The sequence below is a fragment of the Ascaphus truei genome, chromosome 3 (genome assembly GCF_040206685.1).
Source record: "Ascaphus truei isolate aAscTru1 chromosome 3, aAscTru1.hap1, whole genome shotgun sequence".
Lineage (NCBI taxonomy): Eukaryota > Metazoa > Chordata > Amphibia > Anura > Ascaphidae > Ascaphus > Ascaphus truei.
In genome coordinates, this window is record NC_134485.1 from 241,580,361 (window position 1) to 241,608,211 (window position 27,851).

General features: G+C 44.0%; 1 protein-coding gene across 1 annotated transcript; it reads right to left on the reverse strand.

Annotated features, from left to right (window-relative positions):
* Positions 1 to 638: 638 nt before the first annotated feature.
* CDC16 (cell division cycle 16) lies at positions 639 to 27,802 on the reverse strand. Its single transcript, XM_075590457.1, has 18 exons — positions 27,421 to 27,802; positions 23,669 to 23,723; positions 22,429 to 22,526; positions 21,702 to 21,740; positions 20,640 to 20,780; positions 18,531 to 18,690; positions 15,376 to 15,467; positions 14,865 to 14,998; positions 14,071 to 14,150; positions 10,545 to 10,594; positions 9,952 to 10,025; positions 8,871 to 8,996; positions 8,302 to 8,454; positions 7,889 to 7,952; positions 5,356 to 5,417; positions 4,258 to 4,393; positions 2,182 to 2,272; positions 639 to 1,563 (listed from the first exon to the last, which is right to left on the reverse strand). Exons 3-18 carry the CDS (start codon positions 22,501 to 22,503, stop codon positions 1,298 to 1,300), a joined length of 1,743 nt encoding a protein of 580 aa, XP_075446572.1. The 5' UTR covers positions 22,504 to 22,526; positions 23,669 to 23,723; positions 27,421 to 27,802; the 3' UTR covers positions 639 to 1,297.
* Positions 27,803 to 27,851: the final 49 nt, after the last annotated feature.

Consider the following 27,851-nt stretch of genomic DNA (forward strand, 5'->3'; position numbering starts at 1 on the left):
TTACTGCGTGCCGGTTATCTCTCTTCAGTGTAAATGTCTCGGTCAGGCGGGACAATAGAAAGCTGCAAGGGATGACGTCACATCTTCCTATTGGCCCTCTCGGCGCAGTACTTATAAACCGCCATATTGTGAACCCAGCCATTGTGCCTACTGGTACCCCATATGGAGGTACGTAGTTCAGGAAGCAGGGGGGCTCCCTGAAGCTGAAATCAACACGGTTCAGCTCCGGTGACCACCTGCTTCAGAGATATATATATATATATTACACACACATATATATATAATATATATATCTCCAACAAGCATTGTCACGACGACTGCTCCTTTAAGAGCCACTCGTTAAGGGTGACAATTGAAATGGGTTGTCTTTATTGAGGACTAGAGAGATATGATTCGTACAGCATATTAAAAAGCAGCAATTATTCCTGCTCATCTTTTTATTTCGTATTTGAACCAGGGGGGCTCAAGTCCAAATCTGTTAATCTCTGACTGAGGTAATGCTAAATAAATGCTGACCCGGTAGCCAATTCTTTCAAAGCACAGAAACATTTTTACAACCGTCTAACATATCCACTTGCACATTGTCAGGACAGAATAATAATAATAAAAATAAAATAAAAAATAAGCATACATCATAATCTATTTAAAGTCTTTTGCGAATTTAATAAGTAAAAATTGGTGCAAAACAAAACATCCCTTATTTTGCACATTTGCATCTTTTATTACCGACTTTAAACAAAATAAAATTTGGTGTAACTAGTACTGTTTTACAGGAAAAAAAACATTAATTTCACATTATTACCTGGAGTCGTTTACCTTTTCTTGCGATACAAAACAATAATACACTAAAAGTTATTTATGTATATTTCCTCTTCACATGCTCAAAACTGTTTGCATGTGATTGATTTTCCAATTTATTTGTCATAATGGCAGTCCACATACACTAAAATGTTTTTTGTTTTTTTAAAACCACAATAGATGAAATGTATTTTTCTTGTATGTTACCCAACAGTAAAAATGGAAAACATATTTTGAGAGTAACGTGCTATTTAATCTTTACAACCCAGTTCCCTGCTGAATCAGGTTAGAAGTGGTGTCTTGGTTTCACATATAAAATAGCTCATTCCCAGAAAGCATGGAGAAGGAATCCTCAGGACATACACTGCAAGATGTACCTCCTCATCTATGCCCAGATCCACACAAGGGAGCCAAGCTTTAGCACGCCTTAGCTCCTATTCAAATGAATGCTAAAACTTAGCACACTATTGTGGATCTCAGCCCTATAGTGCTGTTGGGCTCATGTGCTGTGATCGGACATTGACGTTTCCAACATCATATCGCTCTCATTCATCTCAATTTCAAGGGTTTCTTCTGCGGGGGGCCTGACATCAGAAGATTTCTGTTGATGACATGACTCCAAGTCCAGGATTGCACTTTCATCGAGGGACTGTCTCTCAAAATCAAACTGTCTTCCCTCCCATGGAGGTGAAATAATGTTCTTAAGGGTTTTCATTGTGTGTACATCAAAGTCATAACATCTTAATTTGTCCTTGATCTCCGTTCCTATTAAGACACAAACAGATGTTAGCTGCAATATTATTGTACCATGTTTGCACACAGTAGATCCTAGGGATTCCCAACATAAAAATCAAGAACGTATCTAATATTATATATTTTCATTGCAGCATGTTAAGCGCGTTATGTTTAATGCTCTTTCCTATTCTTTTTTTCTATTTATGCAGCTCAATTATAAAGCAATTACTGTTTAAAAGAAATAAATAAAATACAAGGGATTCAAAGATTTAATATCATAAGACTATGCACTCATTACTACATATTTTGTGTTTGGTAATCCCAATTGAGGAGGGAAAGGCATTCATTTTACAATTTTAACAACTGTGAATACTATACCTGTGCACTTTTTTTTATTATTTTTTTCCCCAAAATAATATTCTGGTAGTTTGCAGACACCTGGTTGGTGTTTGAATGCTAAATACCACTAGTTACACAAACAGTATGTCAAAAGGAAATAATTAGCATTTACCAATGCTTAACATTTAAGTTGACTCAATTGCGCATTCAGCAGAAATCGTTTGGTAACAAGGATATAGCTCTAGGTAAGTACAATATAAGTAAAACAATGTTAACCTATTTTAGAAATTATCATGTACCAAGCCTTACCAATGTATGCTTCAGAGTCCCCAATGTACATTTCTATGCAGTGCCCAAGCATTGTGACAGAAAATGTATCATCTCTCCTGAGACCAAGGGCCTGGAACACAAAATGGATATGAAAATTACAGGAGACTTCCAGATAATTCCTTCATGTTCTGATTCACTGAACAAAGCCCATATTACAAGATCATCTCCGGAAACACAAAACCATGCAGCAAACAGGAGTCGTCTCATGTGACCTACATTTATACACTGATATACATGTTGTGGTGATAATTTCCTTGTAAATACATTTAGAAGACCTGCTCTGCTTAGAAATATAACCATCTTAACCACTCTTTCCCTTCCTCAGCTACTCTGCTTGTCTGAAGGTCTTCGGCCTCATCCAGGGTGAAGGCTTGCTCGCTCATGCGCGACGCGCTGAGTCAGCGTGAGGCAATGAGCGGCTGTAATGAGGGCGCGTGCACGTGAGTTCAGAGCGTTGCTTGAGGTGACAAATTGATTTGTATTTGTCGTGCGATGGCCGGGTCACGTGAGCGGCGAACCAGCTCCATGACGTCACGGCCATGCCCCCTGACACGCCCCCCGCGCGCTGCAGCCCATTTTCAAATGACCAGGAATCTCTCCAGCTTGCTCAGCACGTGACGTCACAGTGCTCGCTCGCGAGTGTGCATTTACCCTGGCCGAGGCATTAGGCTAGGTCCCCGGTGGGGACGGCGGCCCAGGCCACACACCAATCTCTCCCTCAATAGTGGCAGTCTCCAGTGTCTTCTTGCGTGTTGGCTCACACAGTGCGGTGGGGCGTCAGGCAGCAGGTGATACAACACTATTGTGTTCCCATGCGGCGACGCAGTCACGTGGTGCGCTGGGAGCCAATACTAGGGCAGATAGCTTGGACCAATGGGAGCGCAGCTACTGTTGACCAATGGCTGTGCCCCCCCCATTTTGGCCATGCCCCCCACCGTTCCCTACAGACCGCGGTTTTAAGCTTTGCACGTGCAGCCAGGACACCAGGTGACCGTGCAGCACCTTAGTCTTCACCCACTGAGAGCAGGAGGCTAACAACTCTGTTCAGGAGATTCTTCTCTGATAGTCAGCTGGGGCAAGTCAGCTAAAATAAGGCTTCATCCATATGGCAAGATACAGAGCAAGCTACATAGCACGCGCTACAAACAAAACGTGTGTATTCCAAAGCGCATGGCCATAGTGAGCGCGAGCTTGCACAAAGATACCAAAAGCAGAGGAGAAAAACTTGTTTACTATTGCAGCGAGGCAGCCTGGTCATGTGAGCCGCTAACAGCCAATGAAAACTTAGTAAGCTATTCTGCATGGATACTGTTCAAATGACTTTTTGTAGGTTGAGTTGCGCTCGCTTGCTTGCTGTGAGCATATGGACAACACAGCTATTGAAAATTTGATTTCTGAAGTTTACAAACGTGAAACTTTAATTCATACCATGACAGAAATATCAATGATAATTTATGGAGAGAAATTGATGCTGTACTGTCCATTACTTGTATATAATTGATATTAATAAAAAAACATTTGTACTGTGCAATGCTTATTTCAATGCATCACACATATACATATATATATATGTTTTTTTTAAACATGTTTTCATGCATGACAGTGTATATTTGTATGTTTGCAGAATACTTCTGTAAATTGCATGGCATTATGCATTTTATTATTTGCTAAAGGTGTGTTCTCATGCATGACACTTCCTTGACGCTCCCCTCCACATTATGACCGCGCCCACCTCCGCGCTCCTTTTCCAAAAACCTACATTCCACACATCGCTGGAGAGGAAAGCTCGCGCGAGGCAAGTATTGCTTGTACTCGCGCTCCCTTTCACTATGGACAAAGCCTAAGAGTACAGAAAGCGCAGAAACAAAAACAAAGCAAAAATGCTGTTGAATAAATGCAATATACTGTACCATGAAGGTTGCATGCAAAAAAAGGTCAGCATTAGTGCTCATTAAACTCTTCACCTCTACGTGGTCCATGCATACACATTCTCTCTCATCATGGCATGCGTAATGAATACATACTGCATGTTTTTATCTTTTTTTTAAAGCTCACCGTATGAAAATAATCAATTGCACTCTCAAAATTGCCCATTAGACTGTGTATATATCCAATGGCAGAATAGGTGGAGGCATTTTGTGGTATCAGAACTAGAGCTTGACGGTGATATTCCAAGGCATCTTCATACTTTCTGGAAGGGGGAATAAAAGTTTTTTGTTCAACCAATCATACCTTATGCAAATATATGCAAGCTAAAAATGGTTTCAGAGTGGCGACGTAGAAGTACATTACACTGCAAAAACCTATACTTCTATGTATGCTCTCTTCAATACCAACGGTGTTAATCCACTTGAGAGATAATGGTTTACCATCTCCAAAACCACTTTCATTAACAGTTCCTTTTTTTCTTTACTACTTGTAATGAATGCAATATGAATTTCAATTATGTATGCTGAATTTTAAAAACACTACAAAATGTAATCAATTTGTTGATCTACAGTTAAACATGTACTACTAATTACACAGCTAATTTTTTAGAAATAAAATATGATCAGAGAAATCCTTATGTAATGTTAAATTTAACATACGGTACAGACATTTTAATGAATCTCTAAGTGAGGTTTTAAACTGACGTTATAGCACGTAGGTATATAGCAATATAATTATGATTCTGGGCTGCACAGTATATTATGGGTGGCTGATGTCAACTGCAAACTTCAGTCCGAGCTGTACCACGAATATATATTGTTCTGTTTGGGTGCAGTTGTTTCCCCTTAAATAAATCTTGTCACAATAAAGCATAAATAAATAAATAAGTACATTTATGGATGAATCCTAACACTACCCCAACACCTAAACAAAACCCTGAATCAAAACTATAAATCAAGGCTTAACCAAACAACCATTAACTTACACCTACAAATAAATATATAAATACACACACACACACACACACACACACACACACACACAATAGTAGACTTAATTATGGTCTTTTTTTTTATCCCTCTTTCTGGTGCCCCCGAACCATATTTGGGAACACAACATTCCCCTTTGTATATACTTCCAATAATGCATATGCGTGACATGTTTGCAGACAGTATTATGCAAACACAATGCATGCATTTCACCTGTCTGCATTTACATACTTACTTGAGTTTCCTAAGTACATGACCCAAGTTGTTTAGCAAAGGTTCCCATTTATCTACCGTTACCTGCAAAACAACAGAATATCAAATCTATGACAAAATTATTCAAACCTTTTAGCAAGAGACATAATTGCTCAATTATACAGAAGAAAAATGAAATAAACATCAATATCTTAGGCCTCCCACTCAACCCTATGAACAACAAAGTTTTTGTTTCATTTTAGATAGTATTGCAAAAAACAAATAAACTCAAGCCAGATACTTAGTTAAAAGAGGATAATGCCTATGCAGCTCTAATTAATACCACAGTAATGGACGTGCCGTGTTTGAATTTTTGGTGATATGCAAAATAATTTTATATATAAAAAAAAAAGGTGTCTACGTATCATGGCAATTTTGACGCAAAACTAGAGCATTTTCATCCTGCACCTACCTATGTTTTAAAGTACTTTTGCTTTGCTCAGTAGGAGTTGGGGAGGAGTTACACGGTGCACATTTTATAATAAGACGCATCACCAGCTGCGTCTCTGTGCAATATTCATTTTCTCTCGTTATACAAGATCGGCCAAATTTGAAGAGGTATAAGTAACAAACTGCATCAGATGTAAGAAACTTATATGTCGCAACTGTGCTTCAAAAACACACTTTTCTCTATGCTGAAAAATAGACCACATGCTCCCAGTGGCCAGACACACTGTTTGGCTGCGGTCCCAGTCACTGCTACAGCACACGCCTCGGTGCGTGCGCTGTGCGTATAAGCACCGCCCTCAATGGGGCTGGGCCTAGTACTTAACTTCCCACTTAAGGTGCAGCTGCGCCGTACTGAAAGGTTTTTTTAAATTCAATGAAATTGAGATTACACCTTGCGACGGACCCAATGAGGGCGAACCAGCCGCGTAACGTGATGGCCACGCCCCGCAAATCCCCGACCACGCCCCCTCCTGTCGCAAGCTCCCTCTCTCCTGAAGCCCGCAGATCGCGGTTTGTGCTGTGCACGCCACTCCCCCCCCCCGCGCCGGGCGCGCGTGTCACAGTGATGACTGGGACCGCAGCCTTAAGGAGGTATAAAAACAGTCCGCTATGCTTAAGGGAAGAATAAGATAATTACAGCTAAATAAGTGAATTAAAGCTAAAAGGCACAGTGTACGAGAAAGGAATGAGGACCAACTAACAGAATAAGGATTTGTTTACAATATCTTACAAAAGGTCACTTTCTCAAACTTTCCCCTGGCAAATACCTATGGAAGGTGCTTCAGGATTAGTCTGAAGATTAGTCAATGCACTTTGCTCTGTTCTACTAAATGAATTGCCCATGTATTTCCACAGATATCCACTGCACATGATAAATAACACACAATATTGTGATTTGGCAAGTTGTGTATTTGCTCATCATGTGCACCTGAGTGTTCTGTTGTAGGCTTCATGTTTATTTTAAGTAAGATATTAGGGGACTCCTTTGAAGCTCTCCCACTCAACCTAAGATGTTCTTGTGTTGCCACCAACTAGGAAGGGTAATAGTTGCACTTTTTTCACTTAAAATTACATGTACTACTTGTCCAGATTTAAGTGCACCACATTTCCCTTTAGTATCCTGCAAATTATTTACAAAATTCTCTTGTGGGAACGTCTATTGGGGGGGGGGGGGGGGGGGCTGACACAAAGAAAGATTGGGGTTTTAGGTTAGGGATTTAACTAATCTAAGGTTTCCTTGACGTGGCAGGTATGCTTATCATGCTGTGGCCAAAACCTGCACCTAAAATCTAAAGTTTAACTAAATATTAGATGGGATGTATAATCACATTAAAGCTGCAGTTCAAGCTGCCGTTTTGAAAAAAAAATATATATATATATATATTCACATTCAATATGTGCCTCAATACAATCTGCACACTGACAAGTGATCAGATAAGCTGCAGATCGATCCGTTCTCCTGTAATCGATCGCTTGCTCAGGGTTATTTAATTCAGTTCTTGCACAGCATTTTGGGCAATGTAGTTCCTGGAATATGATTGACTGGGCAGTTACTAGATACCATTGGCTCACTGCTAGAGAGAGGGCGGGGCTCAAGAGCCAGAGCCTATCAGAAGGGGAAGGGGGCTGTCACTTGGAAATGCTTCCTAAATTAGAAACATTACAAATGTCTTTAAAACATTTTTTTTTTAATGCTACAAGTATTTTTTCATAGTACAGAACTGATTTATTAAAAACACACACCTGTAGGATATTGCTAGAACTGCTGCTTTAATGGGTCACATGTACATGCGCGACGGGATAATTAGCTGTGGACGTTTAGCTGCTGAGGGACAGTTGGCTGTGGTCATTTCGTTATTTTGGCTCGGAGGTAGGTGTTATTGTTTTTAGGGCTAGGGTAAAGTGTTTTTATAACCGTTACAGATGGACAGATTGAACAGTAGGCGTCGCGGGTACCTCTTATTTGCATCTTTCCAGTGTCTAACACGTTCCATAACCTAACCCGAGAACTGTCCAAAAACAAATCAAGATATTTGAGCATGTAGTAGGACAGGACAAAAAATTACCTCATTCCCAATGGCTTTTATTTTTTCTAAAGCATCCAAGAACCATTTCTCTGCAGTTTTCCAGCTACAAGTTTAAAAGGGGAAAAAAAAAAGTACCAGTGAAAATACAAAAGTACTAACTATTAATGATATAATTTAATATATATATATATATATATACGCACATGCACATGCGCACGCCCGCACGCGCGCACACGCACACACACATTTGAATTTCAGATTTAATGACATAAAACTAGTTCCCCTATACAAGTCAGTTGAAGACTGTAGCTAAACACCAAAACGAACACTTTTTCCTCCACAGGGCATGTTTGGAAAAACAAAGCTTGTCCATGAGATGGAGAGATGGCCTAGGCTAGTGTTACGAGATGGCACACGGGAATCACAAACAGCAGCCATGCTTTTATACGTACTCTCCATTCTGATATGCCACCACGCCAACTTCATGCATAACAAATGGATCCTCGGGAGCGATACTCAAAGCCTGGCTGAAAAATCTCTCTGCCAACTTGGAATTATTGGTTAAGCCATACTCTAGCCCAATATACAGCATGGGCAAATGGCACCTGTAAGACACAGAAAATACAGTAGTAAATAGCAAACACATAACTTAAAACCTACACCTATAAAAACATTGGTTATGATGTACGTCCCGTTAGTGACAATGGGGTTAGATACAGAAGAGAACCAAAACTATTTATTGCTTAATCAAAGATTTAATTTATATGTTTAATCAATTCCTTGATTAACAGTCTTGGAGCTACAGTCAGTCAGACAGACAGAGCTAAAATAGCAACATACATATATATATATATTTTTAAATACAATTTCTCCTGTGCTGCTGCTGGTGGCTACGCAAATGCAATATATTGTGTCCAATATGTCCAATATATTGTGAGACTCTTACAGTATTCTGCACTGCGGGTTTTCCAGTTTCCTATCACGGCTAATGATTCTTTCTACCTGTCAGTGATCGCCATACCCTTTCATTAGCTGTGCTGCCGTGAAGTAAGCTGCCATAGCCTGGTCATGCTCACTCTCCACAGCAAAGGAATGTCCGTATGCGATCCATGCGGGCCCATAGGTTCTCTCTAATGTAGTGGCTTTGCTAAAGAGAAGAAAAAAAATGATATATACAGTACACACACACACACATATATATATACATATACATATATATAGGCTATACGATACCGTGTAAGCAGATATCAGAGGCAGCACTCCAGTAGATAGTCAAAAAAAGGTATTTAATGTGACATATAAACCAACGTTTCGGTCCTCCACACGGGACCTTTCTCAAGGTGATATATACATATACACACACACACACACACACACACACACACACACACACACACACACACACACACACACACACACACACACACACACACACACACACACACACACACACACACACACACACACACACACACACACGTAAACCTTCCAACTTGATAAATATTCTGGCAAGATGCAACTTGGAAGAATGCTTGGTAGAACAGGAGAAAGGATACACAAACAGTATTTTAGACATTTAAAATGCAAGGTGCCCTGTGTTGTATTTGCAAATGTCTTGCGTTCTACCCATATATCCCTGCTGCCCAACATGAAATCTCATGGATTTCCGTTTAAATCCTGCCAATTCATAGCACAATGAAAATGCAAGCCATAACACCCCACAAATGCAGGTCCCCATTCTACTGATTGCAACAACGAATGGCTTTGTAGTTTTTTCATGCACAAATATTGAAAACTGCACTGAGACATATAGAGGTGACAAAATTGCTCTAGAATACTCAGGGAAACCAAACGGAGCATCTTTTAATGTACAACTAACAAAAAAAAACTAAAAAAATAAATAAAGCGTAACACCACCCTGCACTCAATGGTCTCCTTTAATGGCAGGTGGGGAAACATACAAACATGACAAGCGGTTTTCTCATTAAATAACCAGTTTAACCTCCATGTATGGAGACATTGATATAACTCAAAGGTGTGATGAATAAACATGCTGCAATACAGAATACTCGTCCACCATGCCAATATTATACTTTACCTACCTGAGGTATCTTCTGGCGTGTTCATTTTTGTGGCCAACCATGAGATAGTAACAGCCTACTGCAAACCAGGACACCTAAAATCAAATGAAAAAAATCCAAGCAATAAACACATTGAATAGGAAACAATTGTCATAATGTAAAGCCCCAGCGCCACTTAGCCAGTTCAAATGGAGCTAGAATTAAGTGAAATCAGTCGGGCATTGAAACATCTTCTATTAGCTATGTAAAAATACAACCACAAACGTACAAAATTATGGGGGCAGCTCTATGGAGACACACACACATGAAAATAAGCTGTAAATTAGTCCTAAAATAAACACATTTTGTTATGGCCTATCCTATCTTTGTAAATAACACCGGTGTACATACATTTTATGTCACAGTCAATAAAATAGAAGTTACATTTTTTTTTAATACTCATATTTTATTGGTTTTGCACCAAATTCTGTAATCATACAGTGCGTTCATAAAAATAAAAAAGTGGGAGTCACAGGGGAGGGAGGTACAGAAAGGATAAAAAAAAGATTGGGACGTGGGGGGACATGCAGAGTAAAAAGTAAAGGAGTGCAAGAAAATACATCATAAATACTTACTGGATTGTTTGGGTATAAATCCACTAATTTATGTGAAAGATAGAAAAGTTCTGTCAAAATAAGAAAATAAGTCATTAATAAAAACATTCTTAAATCAGGACGCTTAAAGTCAAAGTAATAATAACTATAAAAAGGTACAATGCCATGTTTCAAACTGTATACACACTGTTTATTTTAGCGATCTAATTAAATGATAATTACATGCTATTGAATAACATTGAAAAGTGACTATATATTATTATAAAGCTAATATTTAATGCAAGCACATTCTCAAGGCCAGTGTCAGAGGTATAGGTGCAACCCCTCCTAGTGCAAGAGGGCAGTAACATGCTTAATGCAGCAATACTACATTCAACCCCCCCTTCTCAATTTTGTTTGAGAAATGTAAAGCATGTGACAATGTATAATTTTACATTCTTACCTAAGCCGGCAATCATGTGGTGCTCCTGTTATAACTCTGTCACAATCCTGATTGTGTGCCTAACATGATGGGTGTTTCAGTCAGTGTAACTCAGCAGCAGATTCCCCATTAGGCCCTGGCCTAAGGCCCCGGTCTCTCCGCTGTAACGCGCGCCTGCGCTTTTGGCGGCGCGTTCAGCCGATTCCCCGGTCTGCAGATCACTGCAGGAGCAGAGACCGGGGGGGGGGGGGCGTGGCGGAGGAGTGACGGGGGCGCGGCCATGACGTCACCCGGCAGGTTCGCCCTCATTGGCTGAACCGCCGGGGGCGTGCCGTATCGCTCATCCCGAGTCCTGCTCTCAATTCTATTGAGAGCAGGAATAGCTCTCGCGCGAGCGCTGCGGCCCCCCCTCGCAGCGGGCCCGGCGCCATTGTGGGGATGGCTCTCGTGCGCTCAGCGTCCGCCACACCGGACGCTGTAGTAGGCAGCGGAGGCAAGGCCTCAGGCCGCATATGTTCTGTTTATCCTCTATTTTCCCCATATAGAGGCCCCGCTCTCTTCCCCACTGATTATCGGGGGAGAGCGTGGGGCCTCTAAAGGTCTCTTACTTCTCCATCACGTGACAACACGTTGCCATGACAATGTGACATCACATGACGTTATGTTGTCATGGAAATGCGTTGTCACGTGACATTAAAGCATTATTTGACCATCACTTTATATCAAGGTGCTATGCTCCAATTGCACCACTGGACGTTTTGGGGAGTGATTGTACCAAAAAGTAGGAAATGGGAACAGCTAGCACATTATAATAAGATGCATCACATTTGCATGTATAATTAGTGCTGTTCTCCTCTCCCACACCAGGTTTTAGGAGGGTTTAACCTCAGCTCCCAAGTGATGTGCTTCAAATCTAAGAAGCAAAATTAGCAAGCTACATACGCAAGATGGTAATACAAATGGATGCAGATTAAACCTTCAGCTTTGTATTTTGTAGTAAATTACATTACATCTTATACTATATTAGTGAAAGCACTGTATGTTTGCCTGCCTGTCTGGATGTCCGGTGTCCCTCTCATTGGTCCCTTGGCCCGCCCGCCCCCGCACACCTCTCATTGGCCTCACACACTCACACCACCCCCTTGGCCCGCCCCCCACACCTCTCATTGGCCTGAGGCGGAGTGACGGGCCAAAGGTCCAAAAAAATAAATAAAACACACACACACACACACACACACACACACACCTCTCTCCCCGCTCCAAATCACCTCTCTCCCCTCTCCAAATCACCTCTCCCCCCTCCCCAGCGGCATCACCTCTCTCCCCGCTCCAAATCACCTCTCCCCGCTCCAAATCACCTCTCCCCGCTCCAAATCACCTCTCCCCGCTCCCCAGCGGCATCACCTCTTCCCCCTCCCCAGCGGCATCACCTCTTCCCCCTCCCCAGCGGCATCACCTCTTCCCCCTCCCCAGCGGCATCACCTCTTCCCCCTCCCCAGCGGCATCACCTCTCCCCCTCCCCGCTCCAAATCACCTTTCCCCCTCCCCAGCGGCATCACCTCTCCCCCCTCACCGCTCCAAATCACCTCTCCCCCTCACCGCTCCAAATCACCTCTCCCCGCTCCAAATCACCTCTCCCCCCTCCCCGCTCCAAATCACCTCGCTTCCCGCAGCTGCCACGCGGCGCGTAAGATGGCGGACCCCCTTCCTCCCTCGCGGCGCAGAGTCAGACGGTGGCGGCGCCCGGAAGTACAGGTAGGTGTCGCTCCCCACCTCCGGCGCCAAACGGAACTGAGAAAGGGCGCATCAACTGAGGTGTGTGTGTGTGTGTGTCACTGTCCACTGCCCCCCCTCCTGTCCACTGCCCCCCCCTCCTGTCCACTGCCCCCCCCTCCTATCCACTGCCCCCCCCTCCTGTCCACTGCCCCCCCCTCCTGTCCACTGCGTCCCCCTCCTGTCCACTGCGTCCCCCCTCCTGTCCACTGCGTCCCCCCTCCTGTCCACTGCGTCCCCCCTCCTGTCCACTGCGTCCCCCCTCCTGTCCACTGCCCCCCCCTCCTGTCCACTGCCCCCCCCCTCCTGTCCACTGCCCCCCCCCTCCTGTCCACTGCCCCCCCCCTCCTGTCCACTGCCCCCCCCCCTCCTGTCCACTGCCCCCCCCCCTCCTGTCCACTGCCCCCCCCCCTCCTGTCCACTGCCCCCCCCCCTCCTGTCCACTGCCCCCCCCCCTCCTGTCCACTGCCCCCCCCCTCCTGTCCACTGCAGGAAATGCAGGGGGAGGAATCCATGCCTTTGAGGCGCCCCCCCCCTCCCTTTGACGCCCCCCCCTCCCTTTGACGCCCCCCCCTCCCTTTGACGCCCCCCTCCCTCCCTTTGACGCCCCCCCCCCTCCCTTTGACGCCCCCCCCCTCCCTTTGACGCCCCCCCCCCTCCCTTTGACGCCCCCCCCCCTCCCTTTGACGCCCCCCCCCTCCCTTTGACGCCCCCCCCCCTCCCTTTGACGCCCCCCCCCTCCCTTTGACGCCCCCCCTGCCTTTGACGCCCCCCCCTGCCTTTGACGCCCCGCGCGCACACACTGACTGACTGCCGCACGCACGCACACACTGACTGACGCGCACACAAAGCCTGACTGACGCACGCACACACTGACTGAGGCACACACTGACTGTGTGTGCGTCAGTCAGTCTGTGTGTGTTTGTGTTTCTGCCTCAGACTCACTGACGCGCGAGCAAACACACAGTGACTGACGCACACACGCTACATGAAGCTGTAAAGGAGGGAGGGAGGGGGGGGACTGGATTGATGTGAATGGGGGACAAACAGAGAGAGGGGGGAGGAGAGAGAGGAACGGGAACATTACATCCCGGGCAACGCCGGGTCTCTCAGCTAGTCGTCTTTAAACATATCCCGTTGGTTATTTCCCCTGAAATTACATTAGTATGCACCAAAAATATTTTCGAGTTCGTTTACTTGAATAAAAATGAAATGTCACTGGGACCATAGAATTAGAATAAATACAATAATTTAATAAGCATCCACTGAACTCTTTTCCAGGGTCTCCAGATGCCCAGCAACTAGAAATCAACAAAAAGGATCACACGTGTAACACAATAAAATAGTGCTTACCATTTGCTTTATTCAGTTCTACAAGTGTGCCGATATGTACAGGTAAGCAATTTGCATGAAAAGGATCTTTTTCCATTACTCTGAAAAAAAAAAGAAAAATGTACTCACAATCAGTTTTTCCTCTTACTTTTACATCGGTTGGGAGAAGAGTCCAAGTGACTTATTTACTGTACCTCCCCAAACACAGTATGTGGATAGATACCTGTGCACAAAACTACAGACAACCGAGATACCTGGGAAATATGTGAATATATGGATATGCGAAGCATAGTCACATGACAAATTGGCATATTTCCCATGTATCAGTTTGCTCAGGTATCTCTTCACGTGTTGTTTGGGGTGTTAAATTAAAGTCATTTGGCACTCTACTAAAATTGTCAGCCTCTCTCTCTCCTTCCCTAGCTCTGTACATATTCATTAAACTCATGGACAATAACAACATCTGTTCCTATTTTAGTTACCCCACGTTCTTTGCTCTGATTAAACAGAGCTTAGTGTATCTGGCCATGGATACCAGGTACTTCCACAATTTTTGTAGTTATGTGTGCCATGTTCTATATCTAACGGAATGCAGGAGGTGGAAAGCGAACGCATGTGCATTCTAGCAGGGTCAATGGAAAGTAGGTTAGAAGCGTTTAGCTGTGACCATGCTAAGCAGGCGTGACGAGTACTGCCCTGCGGATTTACATTCCCATAACATTTTGCGGCAGGCTATTCAAAATTAGCAAAATCAATATTTACAGTTCATAGTCTGCCAGTTCTGTAAAAAAACAGGAGAAGGATAAGGAACTTACACAGAAGTAAGTTTGTAGCACATTTTAAAGTCACAGTTATAGTAATGCCTTTCTGCTAAGGATACCACCACATCCAAGTTTTCTTGAAGTCCGTCTACAGATTCCGGAATCAATGTTTCACTAGGTTTATTATACTGAAAGACAGAGAACAGGGGAAAGCATGTTCAAATAGAGATTCTAATAACAGTTACGAATGTTTGGGAAAAAAAAAAAGAGAGAGACAGACACAGAAAGACACTTTGTTCAGATTACTCCAGTTGTGACCAAAACACATTTCTCTTCATTATGCAGGACATAACTTTATGGTGCACATTAACTGTATGGGATTATCATTCATCATTCAAGTAACAAGTTCATAAGGCGTCTTATGGCAAAGCCCCCCCCATGTATCATAAATGTAACCATAATATTGTGACACTTTCCTGCTTTTGACAGATGCAGAGCTCTCAAAACATTTTTGGAGGGAAACAGGTGAAAAAATACATTATACCAATCTTTTTTATTTTTTTACCTTTTTCAGTTTGTTCTCAAAGAGAAAACGCAGTAATTCCTGATCTTCTGAACATTTCTTACTAAGAGGTAGAGAATCAAGAAGTTCTTTTTCTGGTGGGGAAAAAAAATTCATTAAAGTGGTATGAAATAATTGCATTTATTTGTAAGACATTACAAAAGATTGGATACATATTTTGAAGAGAACAAATTATTTTGTATTTGTGTTCAAGAGAGAAAATGTTTGATAATATTTTTTACATACATTTGTATAGGACAAACTCCTACCGAGTAATCTTTATTATATTGTTTTTGAGTCTGTTTTAACATTTTTCCAGAGGAGTGAAAAACGGATTTACAAATGGCAGTACAGCTAAACCCCGTTATAACGCGCCTCGTTATACCGCGATTCGGTTATAACGCGGTTTTCCCGTGGCTCCCGTTTTTTTTTTAAAAAAAAAAAAAAAAAAAAAAAAAAATTTTTAAAAAAAAATTTTTTTACATTTTTTTTTTTGCACACTGCACACACTCACTGCACACACACTGCTCATTGCTCACACTGCCACACTGCACACACACTGCACACTGCTCATTGCTCACACTGACACACTGCACACACTCACTGCACACACACTGCTCATTGCTCACTGCCACACTGCACACACACTGCACACTGCACACACACTGCTCATTGCTCACACTGACACACTGCACACACACTGACCACACTCACGCACACTCACACACACTTACGCACACTCACGCACACTTACGCACACTTACAGACACACACACACTCACACACACACACACACACACACACACTTACACACACTTAGACACTCACACACACTCACACACACTTACACACACTTACACACACTTAGACACTCACAGACACACACTCACACACACTCACACACACTTACACACTCAGACACTCACACACACTCACACACACTTAGACACTCACAGACACTCACAGACACTCACAGACACTCACAGACACTCACACACACTCACACACACTTACACACACTTACACACTCACAGACACTCACAGACACTCACACACACTCACACACACTTACACACACTTACACACACACTCAGACACTTACCCACACTCACACACCCATATACACACACACACTTTCTCTCCCATATATACATACACACACACTCTCTCACTCTACACAGACGGGCCGCGACCAGCACCACCACCCGCTCCCCCCCCTCCTCCCGCGCAGGCAGCGGGAGCACCGGGGACAGCGGTGGGGAGAAGAAACCCCCCGCTACAACCTCCATGCAGGCAGCATGGTTCTGAGGTAAGCGGCGACCTGAGGGGACATCCCCACTCCCATCTCCTGCCCCGCGGCCTGTCCCGAGGTGACAGGGGGAAGCGGGGACAGGAGAGACATCCCCGCTCCCATCTCCTGCCCCGCGGCCTGTCCCGAGGTGACAGGGGGAAGCGGGGACAGGAGGGACATCCCCGCTCCCATCTCCTGCCCCGCGGCCTGTCCCGAGGTGACAGGGGGAAGCGGGGACAGGAGGGACATCCCCGCTCCCATCTCCTGCCCCGCGGCCTGTCCCGAGGTGACAGGGGGAAGCGGGGACAGGAGGGACATCCCCGCTCCCATCTCCTGCCCCGCGGCCTGTTCCGAGGTGACAGGGGGAAGCGGGGACAGGAGAGACATCCCCGCTCCCATCTCCTGCCCCGCGGCCTGTCCCGCGGTGACAGGGGGAAGCGGGGAGCGGAGGGACATGCCCGCTCCCATCTCCTGTCCCGCGGGATGAATATGCGCTAAAGCGCGGCGGCCATTTTTTTTTCTCGCGACCCCGTTAGTAACGCGGTGGTCTCGGGGTGGACCCCGAGACCCGCGTTATAACGGGGTTTAGCTGTATTTTGTGTGGAAAAAAATACATGATGCAGTCAAGGAAAAAAATGTGTGGTATTATCGTTGAGTTACTACCACATATACAACTATAATTGTGCTGAGTGCAGTATTGATTATTACTTGGTAATTGTAAAAACAGTCATTTGCAACATACGTTTCAAAAGAATAACATAGTTCAGAAAGCTTGACCTGTACATACATACATACACCGGATGAGCTCAGAAAGATTATACGCGTTTTAAACTGTTTTAAGTGCAGCTTGTATTTACAATGTTTTTGCTCAAGCTTCATACATTTCTTTTGATGTAGACTTGTAGAGAAAGAATTGAGAATGGGTACTTGTTATCTACAGTGGACTTTTTATTCACAAAAGTAGCCTAAGCCAACTATATGACACAAGTGATACAGAGCCCAAAATACTACACAATGGGGATTGCCACAATCTAGTATACATCGTATATTTTTTATTTTTAACGAGAGAGAGAATGAGAATATTACTTTATGCTCATTTGCATGTCTTAGACAGGTCTGCAACCCCGCCTTTCACCATTATCACCCAGCATACAGTGCTTCCACTGCAGCAAGGGATTCTGGGAAATGGACTGTGTGCTGGGTGATAATGGTGAAAGGCAGGGTTGCAGACCTTTCTAAGGCCTCGGACATGGTGCCACAAGCCGTGCAGCTGAGCAAACAGACTGCCTTAAGGCAGTGTTCGCGTCCATGCGTCACAATGAGGGCGAACCAGCTCTGTGAGGTCACTAGGAATGCCCCCCACGGCTCGTCTAGCATGGCAAGGGAAAGCACCCGCTTTCCCTCAGCCTCCGCACAGGAGATGTATGTATGTATGTATATATATATATCCCCTCTCTCCCCTGGCCAGATCAGCACTCCTTAGCGACATCACCTACTCAAGTGTAAGACAAAAATAGCACATGATAAGTAGAAAAAAAGTCAGCACACTCAGATTTTCAAAAAGTCTTACAAATATATTTTGCCAGTAATGAAATTGACGTTTCGGACTTCACAAAGAGGCCCATCGGGGTCTAAAACGTCAATTTCACTACTGCCAAAAAACGAGTGCAGACCTTTTCCTACATACATATCAATAATAAAGATACTGCCTATGTATATTTATTACATGTTACATATAATTTGGCAGACAGCCTGCTGCAAGTAACTGCTGTAATGCCTTTTGACAGCAACAAATATATATATATATATAGAGTATATTATAAGCAGCAACAAGTGTTTGTGCATATAGCTCAAGTAGTTTACAAACCTTCTTGCGCTGTTAGCATGTGGTGTGCTGTTAAAAGGTCAAAAGCTTCAAAACAGTAAACATCGAACTTCAAGGCCTCTTTGTAGCTATAGGTTGCCAGGCTCCTGTTATCCAGAGCATCATAGATCTTCCCACGCAGAAGGAAAATTGAGCTTTTGATCTGCAAAGACAGCATCAAGAGACTAAATCAATATTCCTAAGCAGGATGTAAATGTGTGGGAGTGTTTTCTCCCCGCAACATTTGCGACAATTGACAATGCTTTTAGTGATTGATCTTTCTACAGATTACAGCTATTAAGTCACTGAGAGTAGCTGGAAGATATTTACCTACCAAAAGCATGTTTTTCTACATAAAGGAAAAAACAGCCAAATGTCTATCTATACACACACACACGCTGAGGATAATGAGGATACTCCCATGACAACAAAAAATATGCATTCATTTCATATCAATAAAGCTTTACATATTCCTGGGTATTTTTTACATTGTCTAATTTTTTTTGTACTAATGTGAAGCCAGGGGAACAGGCCAGTTTTTCCAGCAGGAGAACCTCAGCTCAGCAGAAATCAACTTACAATTTCCCTTTAGTTTGGGAAATAAGGATCATCAAACCTTGTGTGTCAATTGCCCTTATTCTGTAAACTGCAGTTTACAAAATGAGGGCCAATGAATAAATGAATCCGTTTCCCTCGCTAATCTGCCTCTGCACCAATACCCATTTTTTGCACCAGAACTAATCAAATCCAAAGCAACCGAGTTGAAGAATTGCAGGTGATAAAATCTTTGCGACAACTAGTTAACATTTACTACCCGAATGAGTATTCATGTAGTCTTTGGGACTCCCTGGTTCCCAAGATACAGACCAGGAAAAGTGCTACTGGTATTTCCTGGTTATTTAATTTCCCCGCGTTATGTGGGCCAACACGAAGCCAGGACAGGTGATGGAGCGGCTTCCCATTGGCCCGTGTAACAAAGGAGATTTCAACTGCCATTCTGTTTCACCTACAGCGGACACTAATGGTGGCCCCTTCTCCGTTAAATATCCCGGGAACCAGGAGGTCCCCACAACTACGTTTGACATTGCAAGGAGGGGGATCACCAGAGCCGAACAATCTATGTGAAAAAAAGGATATTGGGGAGGGGTAAAAAAAAAAAACTGCACTTTTAAGAATCAGGAACATGAACAGTGGTATAAAAAATTAAAATATGGTTACCTTTGTAAAAACAGGATTAGTTATAGGATGCATTAGTTTTTAGTAAAGTGCAAAATCATTTTTATTCTACATCTTGTTTTCAAAGGAAATAGTTGTAAAAAAAAAAAAAAAAAAAAAAAAAAAAAAATACAGTTACAGGCATACCCCGGTTTAAGGACACTCACTTTAAGTACACTCGCGAGTAAGTACATGTCGCCCAATAGGCAAACGGCAGTTCACGCATGCGCCTGTCAGCACGTCCTGAACAGCAATACCGGCTCCCTACCTGTACCGAAGCTGTGCACAAGCGGGGAGACTATAGAGCCTGTTACACATGCGTTATTTACATCAGTTATGCACGTATATGACAATTGCAGTACAGTACATGCATCGATAATTGGGAAAAGGTAGTGCTTCACTTTAAGTACATTTTCGCTTTACATACATGCTCCGGTCCCATTGCGTACGTTAATGCGGGGTATGCCTGTATACATTTATTCCAGCTCTGTAGCAGAAATACACAAATCCTTTGCAATTATCTCAATGTTGACTTGAAAATGAATGCACCTTTAATGGCTAATATCCGAGAATTTGCTTTGTATTTGCAATTGGTGCAAAATTATGAGCACCAATCTAATAGAAATGATTAACCAAAATGACTGCACAACCCTTCTTGTGGGATTATTCTACTGTACATCCAATGAAGCGGCCAATCAGGCCGTTTTCGGACGACATTCCCCATGGACTTTAATGGGGAATTTCGAACAAAAACATCCACATCGGCCGCTCTGGTGGATATAGATAGAATAAGCTCCTTAGTGTCCATACTTCTTTATTGTTTTGTAAATGTCTCTCATTCTACTATGCCACCTTTACCTATAAATGACCATTTAAAAAAGTGAAAATATCACATACAGAAGACTGTGACATCTGCCAGTCTCCAGGGGACTCCTTCAGGATGCTCTCGTCTTTCCCACTCTTTTCAAACAATCTCTTGTTGATGGGTTCTTCCATATCAAGGATATCAAGAGCCTGCTGGTACTCTTTTGCAGCATACTTCACGCACAAATAGGATAAAATAGAAGTTGGTTAGTACCAGTACCTATTACAACATACATTGATTTTCTTTACTTGCAGAATTCCATAATGTGTTATGCTTGTTTTAAATGTGTACGAAAGTGTATTCTCATGTAATATGGAGTTTCAAACAGGACCATTCACTCGTTTGGGATCCTAAAGTGATGGCTGCCCAGGCGATATTAACAGCAGTCGCGGCGCTGGTGCTTTGCAGTATAAACATGAGACCAATTGAAATACATATATAATCAGGACCAAGAACATCCCACATGAACATAAAGAAAGGCCCTAAGTGTTTGCAGTGTAACTATATAATGGGACACGTGTGTTTGTTGCCAGTGCTATGTGATTTAGGACAGGACAAGTAATGACATAGCAGGGGAGTGAGCTGTGCTGGAGATGTGTCCTGCTGGGGAAGCAAGAAAGAAGAGAGGCAATGTATAGAGAGAGTATGAGATGGATGCAGAAAAGAGAAGCAGTTAACATGAGCAATGAGCCATCTCCATTACACAGGAAGTGAAGTCCATACATGAGGAGATGTTCTTTTTGAACATCAGGAAGGTAGAAAAAAAAAACAGATGTAACCCAGGCATCTGGGCACTGATGTTTATCTTTATCAAGACCCTTCAATTAAACCACTTATTAATATCAAGCTTCAAAGACCTAAAACATGTTACATTCAAATATGGTTTTGTTTTATTGTGTAAAGAACTTGTATGTTTCATGTTATAAGAGGGCTTCACGTAAAGAATAAATGTTTTATACGACAAACATTTTCTTGCTTTTTATTAAAACCAACAAACTGAGGGTTGCAGTGTCTTGAATACAGACCTGTCTGCACAGCATCATATGATAAGGTCATAAGGTTTAATAAGATGACGGCTCACAGACATTACTTACGTGACATCGAGCTGCGAGGTATCTGCAGGCCTCATATACCTGGTCAGAAAGAGAACAGGAAGGTCTAACGTTGCATCACAAAAAGTAACAGATTCTTGTATTAAACAGTCAGTACCACAATGGAGGGTCAGAGATAAAACACCAACAAAAGATCACGCTGAATACTGGAGAGCGGCAATGCAATTTATTACTGGGATGTCTAATCCTCAAGGTGTTAAGAAATGCATTATGCTACATGAGGAGCCTCCAGGTTTAGTATACAAGCTACGCCATCAAATTAGCATCTATAACTAAATTATGTTAAGAGAATGTTAAAGTTTTCCTGCAATGTGACAAAAGTGTGCACAGAAGTTTCATTTATTGTACAATAGCACGCCAAGTAACTAATCCAATCCCAAATAGCTTTGATTTAGATCATATAAAATGAATATAATCCGTTTGATTCATAACGTCCCCTTAATTTATTTGTAGATCATGGAAATACATATATATTACTACATTAATTAACCCACACATTTGAAATAACTTATTGCCCTTATAGATTTTGTTTCTGCGCGTTGCTTCAGAGTGACAGCCATATTGTTCTGGTGGAATTTTGGGCCAGACTGACAGGCTAGGAAGTCCCACTGGACACCAGTTTATCTCACACAGACATTACACCCTAACAGAGTACAACAATAATCCGGTTCCGCAGAGCTGCAAAGAATGGGCACGTGAGGCAACTTACTTTATCTAGTTTGCGTGCCCTCAGAGCGTGCGATGCCCTGTGATACTGAGCAGTCAGGTACAAACATTGTGCCATCCAGTAAATATCCTGAGGCTCTTCTACAAACAGAACAAACACCAGTGTTAATGTTAATGCAAACAACTTGAAGTATCTCTCATACGCCGATACACAATGCAAGTCCTTCTAGGTCATGTCAGGAGTCCCTGGCCCTTTTTATGAGACAGACAGTGTTGCGTAAACACTTTCGTTGCCCCTGACAGTGGCGTGGTTAGTCTCAGCTGATCTAATGCCTCATCTAATATTGTTAAAGTAACAAGGTTTATTGGATTATTGAAAGCCAGATAGATCCTCTCAGGTCACTGGCATAGATTTTGTTTTCACTTCTTCAGATAATAGAAATACATAAATATCAACCGTTATTGCTCTATGAGTTTTAGCGTTTCAGCTAATCATCTAAGAGCATACGAACAGCACACTTCTCAGGGGCATCGGGACTCAAGAAACACAGCGAGCTTCAGTATCGCCCCCTTTTCTCAAATGTTTAGAACACAGCAACAAAAGAAAGATACTCTGTGTCCAATAAAGAACCTTGAGGTAGTACTCTTTTCAGAACATGTTTATCCATTATAGGAGTACAAATGAAATAAGAGATTGTGGCTGATGAATCTGTACGTTTGAGTAAGTTGTTACCAAAGTCTACGCAGCTGAAAAAATTTCAAGGACACATGAAAGTTATCAATCAAATTCAGCTGAAAAGGAGAGTCTGTACTTGTATACAGGTTACAACTCACCTACTGTAGATATATATAAACACGTTGGTAAAAAAAACAATACTAAATAATTACAGATTCCTGTGAGGTTTTACGGACAGAAAACAGAACCTGCGGATTTGTGCTTTATACTTTTGATAGGAACCTGTGTATTCGTTCTATAGTTACAGAGCATTCCATACGTGCATTCCATACGTGCATTCCATACTCCGACACCAGAAGATGCCTTATGTAAACATAGCCTACAAAGTCATAGCGTTACCACACAAGTACCAATAATCACATTTGTCAACGTGACCTGCTTTTAGAACCCATCTTAAAATGAAATTGCCATATTAATTTAGATAAAATAAACAAAGTGTCCCGAGAGCATTAAACAGGGCATTAACAATGGGTATGAACAAGTCCCTGCCCTACAGAGCGTCCTGCAATCTAAAGTAGAGACTAACAGTCATAATAAAACGTCTTACCGTGCGACAATGAAGCAACTTTGTCTGCCCAGAACAGGGCACTTTGGTATTGTTGCTGTGTGGGAACAGAAAGATTTTGCCAACTGTAAGTAATTAGGATACATTATAACAAAATGGTTTCACATTTAAATGAGAAAGTCAAGATTCATTTCTTGAGTTGTAAATTCTATATATGCAGGTCCAAACCTAAGGCCGCATTTATAGTGACCGCACGCGCGACAACCTGCTGAGGTTCGAGGCGACAGGGAGGCGCGGCGTCACGTGAGCGGTACGCCCTCATTGGCTTAACCAAGCATGTGACCCGACCGTTGCGTGGCAATGATATAGGTCGCGATTCTTCGCTCGCGGCCTCTATGAGACGCCGTCGCTGCCACTATAAACGCAGCCTAAAATGTTTCATATTCAGCTGATAATTCTTGGTGAAAACATACAAAACAGTCTGCAGGTTGGGGATTTAATAAACACGTGTTTAAATGGTTCTCTCAAATGAAAACCTTCGGGGGGAAAAAGAAGATGAGTAAGAACACCCATATAAAGTTATAAACTTATTATTTTTTTAGTAAATGTATTTGTTATTCACTTGTAATTATTCAATGTTTCATATGCATTTAAGATGTTAGCATTACAAATATATACAGATATTTTTTATCGCATAAGGACCACTCTCCTTAGATAACCCATCTCGTTGGAAGCTCGGTTTAATAGCTTTGTGAGAGAAAAATACAGCATTCCCATACAGATGTAGTAAGACTTAACGGCTTCGGTGGCGCGGCTGCTCGCAGTCACACGACAGTAGTTGTCACAGCACCGAAGGATTAAACCCTGCGGTGGGTCTGTGACACGGAGTCAATTTTGTGCATGGCAGTCTTATGTTTTGGTCTGCAGTCCAGTAGGGACCTGGTTAAATCACAGCCTGAGAGACTGGATAATTAACAAGGCCCCATCTACCTCATTAAAGGGGTTTAAAAACACCAGCTCTGTCAATGTTTCAGTGCTGCCAGTCACAGGGAGACTGCTGTCTGAACCAGTGAGACCCCAGGTGCCTGAGATAAAGCACCAAGACCCTGGATGTCCCTCCCTAAGGAAAGGGAACCCCACATTTTCATCTATTGTTTTGTGACATTTGTAAGCTGAATAAAGCTCCTGTATGTTCCTGGTTTATTCCAAAGCGAATAAACAAGCCTTCTCATATACCCCGTGTGGCGTTGCCTTAAAGTCTGCAAAAGGGTCCCATTCAGAGGCATGTATCCCCCGCAGCGCGATCGCAGCAGACACTGTCCCAAACTCCGCAGATTTTTGCTTGATTGTCCGTGACGCTGGGGGCAGTAAGTCTTGCTACATCTGTATAAGGTTAGCACTTCTGATTATTGAGGCGGTCCCAAGGAAAGCACAGCCTGGTTGGGACTGACAAGTTAGGGTTTTATTAATTAAACTGCAATAGTGCCGATCGGGGCACTATCGCACTGAAACTTCTATTAAAACCAACAGGAGCTTCTGTGCAACTGTCTCAGTTAAATGAGTAACCCTCCTTAGGCTGCGCTTATAGTGCCGGCGACGCGAATTCGCCCGAAAACAAAAGCATTGCCGCCGCGTGCGCTTATAGTGAACGCGACATCGCGACGTCGCCAAAACCCGCCGCCGGCAAAATTTGATTTTTCAAGGGCCGTCGTGTCACGTGGCGGCCCTTTAACAAATCAAATTGCGGGAATCTTTCACCGGTGGCGAGGTCACCCATCGTGTCGCCATCGGCGGCACTATAGGCAAAGCCTTAGGCCCGGGCCATAGAGGGGTGGGGAGAGCGGAGGCGCGCTAACGCTGAGGCCAGCGTGCGCGAAGGGAGCCGGGGGGAGGTGGTTGGAGGCGGGGCAGTGACGTCGCTGGGCCAATCGCCCGCGACGCACTGACATCAATGTCACGGCGCCGACGTCACGGCGCCGTTGACGCTGCTGTGCTGTGATTGGAGGTTTTCAGCCGACAGCGCGCTGAAAAACAGCTTGGCGCTCGGCTGAAACCTCCATCTCGTCAGCGCGCCTGCGGACGCTCGCATGAGCCCCCTCTCAAGGCATCCTCATTGAGGATGCAGGGGCTCAGCGCGGAGCGTCAGCACGCCTCAGCACGGCCTGTCCGTCTATGGACTCGGCCTTAAGCTTTCGCAGTCCCTGCCATCAGCGTCCTGCAACCTCAGTATAAAGAATGAAGTCTCTCTTTCTGGATCTTCAGTCTACACCGGTCTATTCTTAAACTTTTAACAGCAGAAATCTTAAACTCAGTCAAAATCATGACAAGACCTGCTGTCACCAAACTGAGGACACTGCATTATAGGGCTCCATATTGAAATGGACAAGAACCAAAAAGTGACACACTGCAAGTGCTCATTTGCATGTTATTACCCAGAATTCCTGGCTGCAATAGAAGCATTGTTTACTAAGAGATAATGGGGAAAAGCAGGGTTGTAGGCCAGTCAGACATGTGAACGTGCTCACAAGTGATATTTTTATTTGCGGCATTCCCTACATTCTAAACAGTGGCCAACTCTACCCTCTCCACCTCAATACCTCTACAGTGTAATGTGCAGAGTACAGCACAGCTCAGTGATTCACAACCTGGAGGCCTCGGGTCAGGTTAACAGAGCATCCATGAGACACAATCTGTGCACATCTAAGGCCGAGTCCATAGAAGGACAGGCCGCGCTGAGCTGTGCGGACGCTCCGTGCTGAGCCCCTGCATCCTCAATGAGGATGCCTGGAGAGGGGGCTCACGCGAGCGTCCGCAGGCGTGCGGAGGCGCTGGATTTTTGAGCCGACAGCCAAGCTGTTTTTCAGCGCGCTGTCGGCTGAAAACATCCAATCAGTGCGGAGCAGCGTCAACGTCACGGCGCCGTGACGTCGGTGCGTCGCGGGTGATTGGCCCAGCGACGTCACTGCCCCGCCTCCCTCTGTCTCCCTCCGCCTCCGATCGCGCCCGCTGGCTCGCCTGCATGGGCATGAAATCGCGCAGATTTCAGCAGGCGAGCCTCAGCGTCAGCGCGGCTCGGAACTCCTCACCCCTCTATGGCCCCAGCCTAAGGCTGCGGCGAGGGTGATGCTGAGCGGGCGTGCTCGCCGCGATGAAACATTACTACAATGTGTGTGGCCAGCGTGAGCGAGCGGCGCTCAGCTGCTTGCAGAGACAAGTAAATTTGTTGCTGACGGGCCACGTGTGCGGTTCGCCCAAGGAGGGCGAACCAGCTCCGTGACGTCATTGACACACCCCCACACGCGCGCAACTAGCTGACCAGGAATCGCACGGCCAAGCAGAGCGCATGATGTCACGGCGCTGGAGCGCCAGCACACGCGTTCCCACCGTGAGCGGGTGCGCACGCTCAAACACATTGCTACAATGTTTGTCTAGTGTGAGCGCGCACCTGTGGGTGCCCGTGAGCACACGGTGCTCAGCTGCTTGCAGAGACAAGTAAATTTGTTTCTGCCGCTCGCTAGCGCATCACGTGAGCGTTTCGCCCAATGAGGACGAACCAGCTCTGTGACATCATGGCCACGCCCCCTACGCACGCAACCAGCCGGACAAAAATCCCCCGATCAGAATGAGCGCCAGCGCGCTCTCACTCACCCTGGCCGCAGCCTAACTCTTCAACACATCAGTGTTTTTGATGTAGTAATTCAACAAAATGTTAGTGTCAAGCTTGATATACTGTGTGTATGTATATCTATATATAGCGCCATTAATGTACAAGTAGGAATACCCTTCAACTGTACCTATTAATCATCAGGTAGGGTTACCTATCTCTGCCACTATGAAGCAGAGCAGCGCCCCACTGCCTGTCTCCCTTTGGTGGGAGCTTGGAAGATCGATGGCCGATTTGATAAACGATCATGTTATTATAGAAAAGTTATCACTAGTACTTCTTGTACCTACAAAGAAGTCAATCTTGGCGTATAATAAATTGCATGTGTAATGGCGCCTTCATAAGTGCTCTCTTGTAAGCTCCTGTGTCTCACAGGAGTTAAAGTGCCTATTGCTAGGTCCCCAATGTTGGAGAGTAGGTTGGGGCTCTGTAGGGTCAGTATACAGTTCGGTGTGACATGTCGCACCATCACACCCACCCTACTCCAGCATTATATACTGATTTATTTAGTGGAGAGCACAGGCACTTCTGTAAGGGTCACAATAACATAATATTTTTAAA